This window comes from Xyrauchen texanus, chromosome 23 (assembly GCF_025860055.1).
Source record: "Xyrauchen texanus isolate HMW12.3.18 chromosome 23, RBS_HiC_50CHRs, whole genome shotgun sequence".
NCBI lineage: Eukaryota > Metazoa > Chordata > Actinopteri > Cypriniformes > Catostomidae > Xyrauchen > Xyrauchen texanus.
The window spans coordinates 1300713-1307707 of NC_068298.1; the positions used below are offsets into that span (position 1 = coordinate 1300713).

A 6995-nucleotide genomic window follows, 5' to 3' on the forward strand; every position below is an offset into this window, starting at 1 on the left:
CGCAGAGACGTGTGGAGGCTTCGCACTATTCTCCACAGCATCCACGCACAACTCACCACGTGCCTCACCGAGAGCGAGAACCACATTATAGCGACCACGAGGAGGTTACCCCATGTGACTCTACCCTACCTAGCAACCGGACCAATTTGGTTGCTAAGGAGACCTGACTGGAGTCACTCAGCACGCCCTGGATTCAAACTCGTGACTCCAGCTGTGATAGTCAGCGTCAATACTCACTGAGATACCCAGACCCCCCACATGTTTTGTTTTTTAGAAAAAGCCGCCTCAATCCGTACCGTATTATTCATATCATGCTGCTATGTTGTGTTGATGCCTGCATTTGTTTTAAAAGGTCTTATTCTGTCATTTTAACTCAATATTTTGTATGTAGCATTTTTGACGCCCTTAAAGAAGAGTTACTCTGGCTATACCATGCTTCATTATTTAGTCCCTGTGGGACCTGTTTTGTTTTTTAATTTTATGTTCATCTATTAACATATTTAAATAACTGACTTGTATCTTTAACTGCAGAGTTTGGTGCTAAATGCAAAGTTCTCAGCGATGCAACATAACGGTAGTTTGTGTTACAGCTAGAACGCGGTGGACAGTGTCAGGGAGTTCAAATGTGTAGGTCAGCGACGGGTCATCATGATTTTTACTCATGCCAAGCAGAAAACCGCACGTTTTCAGGATTGAGTTTGAAATGTATACTCCGCAAGCCAAAGTTAAAATGCAGCGAGGACACTGAAAAGAAAACATGGCCTTCTGAAGGCAGATCTCGTGGCTCTCTGTGGGAGGAGTGGATTTCAGACATCGGCTATGAGCGACGAGACCCATAAAACCGTATTGGGTGTAACTGCATCAGAACGCTTGTCCTCTGAAGAATTACAGACAGGCACTTTATAAAGCCTGGGACATCTCCGCACAGAGAGAATGACTGACTGAAGACGAAGACAGTATTCAGTAACGTCAAGCCGTCTGTTTTACTGACATTTTTTACCTTTTGTTCCTTAGCCTGGAGTTCATTTCAAGAGGAGTTTGATTGTGCTGACTGTGTACATTAACAACTTTTGCATTTTGAAATGACATTTCCTGTATTATATTGAGCTGAATTTTCTGACATATTTAAGTGCTTAATAAACATATCTGCTTTTCTGCCAAAGCAATTCATTATTTACTAACTCTAAATATTAAACGTCGCGTTTGTACTACAGACATGAATATACAGTATTTGCACATGGGTATCACAACCTCATTCGACACAAAGATTGTGACCAGAATGGGGATGGGAATCTCAGAGTTTACTAATAACAAATCTGTATCTTTAGTTGCACATCATCAAATCAACAATTGAGTAATCACTCTTATTTGAGTCTCATGAGCCTTGAGTAACCATTCATGGCTTATTTCGAGTCCGAAATGATGAAATGGATGATTTATGTTTATAAGAACTGGCTTATAAGGGTCATTATTCTCCAGAATCGGACTGGTCTGATCATGCTGTATGTTTTGTGTTGCAGATTTAGGAGTGATGTTGTAGTGCTGGAAACTGTATTTTAGTTCGGTGTTCCCTTCGGACTAAAACATACAGTTGAGGTCAGAGGTTTACATACACTTGGGTTGAAGTCATTAAAACTCATTTTTTATCCACTGCACAGATTTAATGGTATTAGATTGAACTATAGTTTTGGCGAGTCGTTTAGGACATCGACTTTGTGCATGACATGAGTCATTTATCCAACAATTGTTTACAGACCGATTGGGTCACTTTTAATTGGCTATAATATAATTCCAGTGGGTCAGAAGTTACATACACTAATTTAACTGTGCCTTTAAGCAGCTTGGGAACATTCCAGATGTGAAGCCTTTAGACAATTAGCCAGTTAGCATCTGATAGGAGGTGTACTGAATTGAAGGTGTGCCTGTGGATGTATTTCAAGGCCTACCTTCAAACTCAGTCACTCTTTGTTTGACATCATGGGAACATCTAAATAAATCAGTCAAGACCTCAGAAAAACATTGTGGACCTCCACAAGTCTGGATCATCCTTGGGAGCAATTTCCAAACCCCTGAAGGCGCCACATTCATCTGTACAAACAATAGTACACAAGTATAAACACCATGTGACCACACAGTCATCACACCGCTCAGGAAGGAGACGCATTCTGTCTCCTAGAGATGAACGTAGTTTGTGTGAAAAGTGCAAATCAATCCCAGAACAACAGCAAAGGACCTTGTGAAGATGCTGGAGGAAACAGGTGGACGAGTATCTAGATCCACAGCAAAACCAGTCCTATATGGACATCACCTGAAAGGTGCTCAGCAAGGAAGAAGCCGCTGCTCCAAAACCACCATAACTAAGCCAGACTACAGTTTGCAAGTGCACATGGGGACAAAGATCTGACTTCTTAGCCATAATGACCATCGTTATGTTTGGAGGGAAAAGTGTGAGGCTTGCCAGCCGAAGAACAGCATCCCAACCATGAAGCATGGAGGTGCAGCATCATGTTGTGGGGGTGCTTTGCTGCAGGAGGGACTGGTGCACTTCACAAAATAGATGACATCATGAGAGTTCATTGGTCCTGATGGTTTCTACGATCTACTTGGGCCTATGATGGTTTTGGGAATGTAGCCCAGACCGGTTCGAGCTGATAAAGGCCACGGTAACTCGGATAACCCCTCTGTACAATTGTGCTGAGCAGAATAGCATCTCCGAATGCACAACACGTCGAACCTTGAGGCGAATGGGCTGCAACAGAACACCACGTCGGGTTCCACCGGACTCTCCGGAGTGAAGGAGATGCTGGTATTCCTGCAGAGTTCTTCAGTCTTTCCATCATTGATCTTGTGGTGATGACGGCAGTAATTACACACCAGCGTCCTGAGCTGCATGTGGCAGCCGTGAGTGAAACCTCAAACTCTACCCGTGTCTATTTTTTCCCGTTACACTGATTTGAGCGATTGGTTTAACGAGGGGAACGGTTGAGATGACACTCTGCTGTGTGAACATGCAGCACATTCCCGGCACCTCGAAAGCATTTTAAGGCCGTGAGCAGTCCGATATTTTCCCTCTTTACAGACGTAGTTTGTGTTTTTCTCTGGGAACCTCAGTATCTGAACAGCTGTGTGTGTGCGTTCAGAGTTGAACTGAGGACACATTTCTGCTGTCGTCCTGTTGTTGGGAATTATGGTCTGTACACATCAGAATTTACAGATTGCTGGAACTTCCTGTAGTCAAGACACAGTTTAAAAGCCTGAGACCAAAAGGGGGGGGGGGGGTGTGTGCTTGTGTTTGTGTGTGAGTGTATATGTGTGTGTGTGTGTGTGTGTGTGTGCTTGTGTTTGTGTGTGAGTGTATATGCGTGTGTGTGTGTGTTGTGTTTGTGAGTGTGTATGTGTGTGCTTGTGTTTGTGTGTGAGTGTATATGCGTGTGTGTGTGTGTTGTGTTTGTGAGTGTGTATGTGTGTGCTTGTGTTTGTGTGTGAGTGTGTATGTGTGTGCTTGTGTTTGTGTGTGAGTGTATATGCGTGTGTGTGTGTGTTGTGTTTGTGAGTGTGTATGTGTGTGCTTGTGTTTGTGTGTGAGTGTGTATGTGTGTGCTTGTGTTTGTGTGTGAGTGTATATGCGTGTGTGTGTTGTGTTTGTGAGTGTGTATGTGTGTGCTTGTGTTTGTGTGTGAGTGTGTATGTGTGTGCTTGTGTTTGTGTGTGAGTGTGTATGTGTGTGCTTGTGTTTGTGTGTGAGTGTATATGCGTGTGTGTGTGTGTGTGTGTGTGTGTGAGTGTGTATGTGTGTGCTTGTGTTTGTGTGTGAGTGTATATGCGTGTGTGTGTGTGTGTGTTGTGTTTGTGAGTGTGTGTGTGTGTGTGTGCTTGTGTTTGTGAGTGTGTGTATGTGTGTGCTTGTGTTTGTGAGTGTGTGTATGTGTGTGCATGTGTGTGGGTGTGTGCTCTTTTGTGTGTGTGTGTGTGTGGGTGTGTGCTCTTTTGTTTGTGTGGGTGCGCTCTTGTTTGTGTGTGTGTGGGTGTGTGCTCTTTTGTTTGTGTGTGTGTGTGCTCTTTTGTGTGTGTGTGTGTGTGTGCTCTTTTGTGTGTGTGCTCTTTTGTGTGTGTGTGTGCTCTTTTGTGTGTGTGTGTGTGTGCTCTTTTGTGTGTGTGTGCTCTTTTGTGTGTGTGTGTGCTCTTTTGTGTGTGTGTGTGTGTGCTCTTTTGTGTGTGTGTGCTCTTTTGTGTGTGTGTGTGTGTGCTCTTGTGTGTGTGTGTGCTCTTTTGTGTGTGTGTCTGTGGGTGTGTGCTCTTTTGTGTGTGTTTGTGAGTGTGTATGTGTGTGCTTGTGTTTGTGAGTGTGTGTATGTGTGTGCATGTGTGTGGGTGTGTGCTCTTTTGTGTGTGTGTGTGGGTGTGTGCTCTTTTGTTTGTGTGTGTGTGCTCTTTTGTGTGTGTGTGTGTGCTCTTTTGTGTGTGTGTGTGTGCTCTTTTGTGTGTGTGTGTGTGTGTGTGTGCTCTTTTGTGTGTGTGTGTGTGCTCTTTTGTGTGTGTGTGTGTGTGCTCTTTTGTGTGTGTGTGTGTGTGCTCTTTTGTGTGTGTGTGTGTGCTCTTGTGTGTGTGTGTGCTCTTTTGTGTGTGTGGGTGTGTGCTCTTTTGTTTGTGTGTGTGTGGGTGTGTGCTCTTTTGTGTGTGTGTGGGTGTGTGCTCTTTTGTTTGTGTGTGTGTGTGGGTGTGTGCTCTTTTGTTTGTGTGTGTGTGTGGGTGTGTGCTCTTTTGTTTGTGTGTGTGTGGGTGTGTGCTCTTTTGTGTGTTTGTGTGTGTGCTCTTTTGTGTGTGTGTGCTCTTGTGTGTGTGTGTGCTCTTGTGTGTGTGTGTGCTCTTGTGTGTGTGTGTGCTCTTGTGTGTGTGTGTGCTCTTTTGTGTGTGTGTGTGCTCTTTTGTTTGTGCGTGTGTGTGCTCTTTTGTTTGTGCGTGTGCGCTCTGTGTGTGTGGGTGTGTGCTCTTTTGTTTGTGTGTGTGCTCTTTTGTGTGTGTGTGTGCTCTTTTGTTTGTGCGTGTGTGGGTGTGTGCTCTTTTGTTTGTGCGTGTGTGGGTGTGTGCTCTTTTGTTTGTGCGTGTGCGCTCTGTGTGTGTGTGTGTGTGTGGGTGTGTGCTCTTTTGTTTGTGTGTGTGCTCTTTTGTGTGTGTGTGTGTGTGTGTGCTCTTTTGTTTGTGCGTGTGTGTGTGTGTGTGTGTGTGCTCTTTGTGCGTGTGTGGGTGTGTGCTCTTTTGTTTGTGCGTGTGTGGGTGTGTGCTCTTTTGTTTGTGCGTGTGTGGGTGTGTGCTCTTTTGTTTGTGCGTGTGTGGGTGTGTGCTCTTTTGTTTGTGCGTGTGTGGGTGTGTGCTCTTTTGTTTGTGTGTGTGTGTGTGTGTGTGTGTGTGTGTGCTCTTGTTTGTGTGTGTTTGAGTCTGTGTGTGTGTGTGCGCTTGTGTTTGAGCATGCGTGTGGGTGTGTGCGCGTGTGTGTGTGCGTGAGAGTGTGTGTGTGTGTGTGTGCGTGAGAGTGTGTGTGTGTGTGTGCTCTTTTGTTTGTGTGTGTGTGCTTGTGTTTGAGAGTGTGTGTGCTCTTTTGTTTGTGTGTGTTTGAGACTGTGTGCGCTTGTGTTTGTGAGTGTTTGAGTGTGCGTGTGCGCTTGTGTTTGTGAGTGTTTGAGTCTGTGTGCGCTTGTGTTTGTGAGTGTTTGAGCGTGCGTGTGGGTGTGTTTTTGTGTTGGTGTGTTTGTTTGTGCTTGCGTGTGTGTGTGTGTGTGTGTGTGCTCTTTTGTTTGTATGTGTGTGTGCTCTTTTGTTTGTGTGTGTTTGCTAGTGTTTGAGTGTGTGCTTGTGTTTGCTTGTGTTTGAGTGTGTGCTTGTGTTTGTGAGTGTTTGAGTGTTCGTGTTTGTGCTTGTGTTTGAGTGTGCGTGTTTGAGTGTGCGTGTGTTTGAGTGTGCGTGTGTTTGAGTGTGCGTGTGTTTGAGTGTGCGTGTGTTTGAGTGTGCGTGTGTTTGAGTGTGCGTGTGTTTGAGTGTGCGTGTGTTTGAGTGTGCGTGTTTGAGTGTTCGTGTTTGTGCTTGTGTTTGAGTGTGCGTGTTTGAGTGTGCGTGTGTTTGAGTGTGCGTGTGTTTGAGTGTGCGTGTGTTTGAGTGTGCGTGTGTTTGTGTGCGTGTGTTTGTGTGCGTGTGTTTGTGTGCGTGTGTTTGAGTGTGCGTGTGTTTGAGTGTGCGTGTGTTTGAGTGTGCGTGTGTTTGTGCTTGTGTTTGAGTGTGCCTGTGTTTGAGTGTGCCTGTGTTTGAGTGCGCGTGTTTGAGTGCGCGTGTTTGAGTGCGCGTGTTTGAGTGCGCGTGTTTGAGTGCGCGTGTGTTTGTGCGCGTGTTTGAGTGCGCGTGTGTTTGTGCGCGTGTGTTTGTGCTTGTGTTTGAGTGCGCGTGTGTTTGTGCTTGTGTTTGAGTGCGCGTGTGTTTGTGCTTGTGTTTGTGCTTGTGTTTGAGTGCGCGTGTGTTTGTGCTTGTGTTTGAGTGCGCGTGTGTTTGTGCTTGTGTTTGTGCTTGTGTTTGAGTGCGCGTGTGTTTGTGCTTGTGTTTGAGTGCGCGTGTGTTTGTGCTTGTGTTTGAGTGCGCTTGTGTTTGTGCTTGTGTTTGAGTGTGCGTGTTTGAGTGTGCGTGTGTTTGTGCTTGTGTTTGAGTGTGCGTGTTTGAGTGTGTGTGTGTTTGTGCTTGTGTTTGAGTGTGGGTGTTTGTGCGTGTGTTTGAGTGTGCGTGTTTGAGTGTGCGTGTGTTTGTGCTTGTGTTTGAGTGTGCGTGTGTTTGTGCTTGTGTTTGAGTGTGTTTGTGCTTGTGTTTGAGTGTGCGTGTGTTTGTGCTTGTGTTTGAGTGTGGGTGTGTTTGTGCTTGTGTTTGAGTGTGCGTGTTTGAGTGTGTGTGTGTTTGTGCTTGTGTTTGAGTGTGGGTGTTTGTGCGTGTGTTTGAGTGTGCGTGTGTTTGTGCTTGTG

At 45.4% G+C, this 6995-nt stretch overlaps 1 protein-coding gene across 2 annotated transcripts in view; it reads right to left on the reverse strand.

Annotated features, from left to right (window-relative positions):
* LOC127663144 (histidine-rich glycoprotein-like) overlaps positions 1-4484 on the reverse strand; it is a 133666-nt gene extending 129182 nt beyond the window's left edge. Inside the window, exon 1 of one of the 2 annotated variants that reach the window (XM_052154624.1) lies at positions 2008-4484. In XM_052154624.1, coding sequence (XP_052010584.1) covers positions 3209-4363 — 1155 coding nt within the window. In that variant the 5' untranslated portion in view covers positions 4364-4484 and the 3' untranslated portion in view covers positions 2008-3208. Of the gene's footprint in view, positions 1-1946 lie in introns of both variants that reach the window. The other variant, XM_052154623.1, reaches the window with a different exon arrangement.
* Between the last annotated feature and the right edge of the window lie 2511 nt (positions 4485-6995).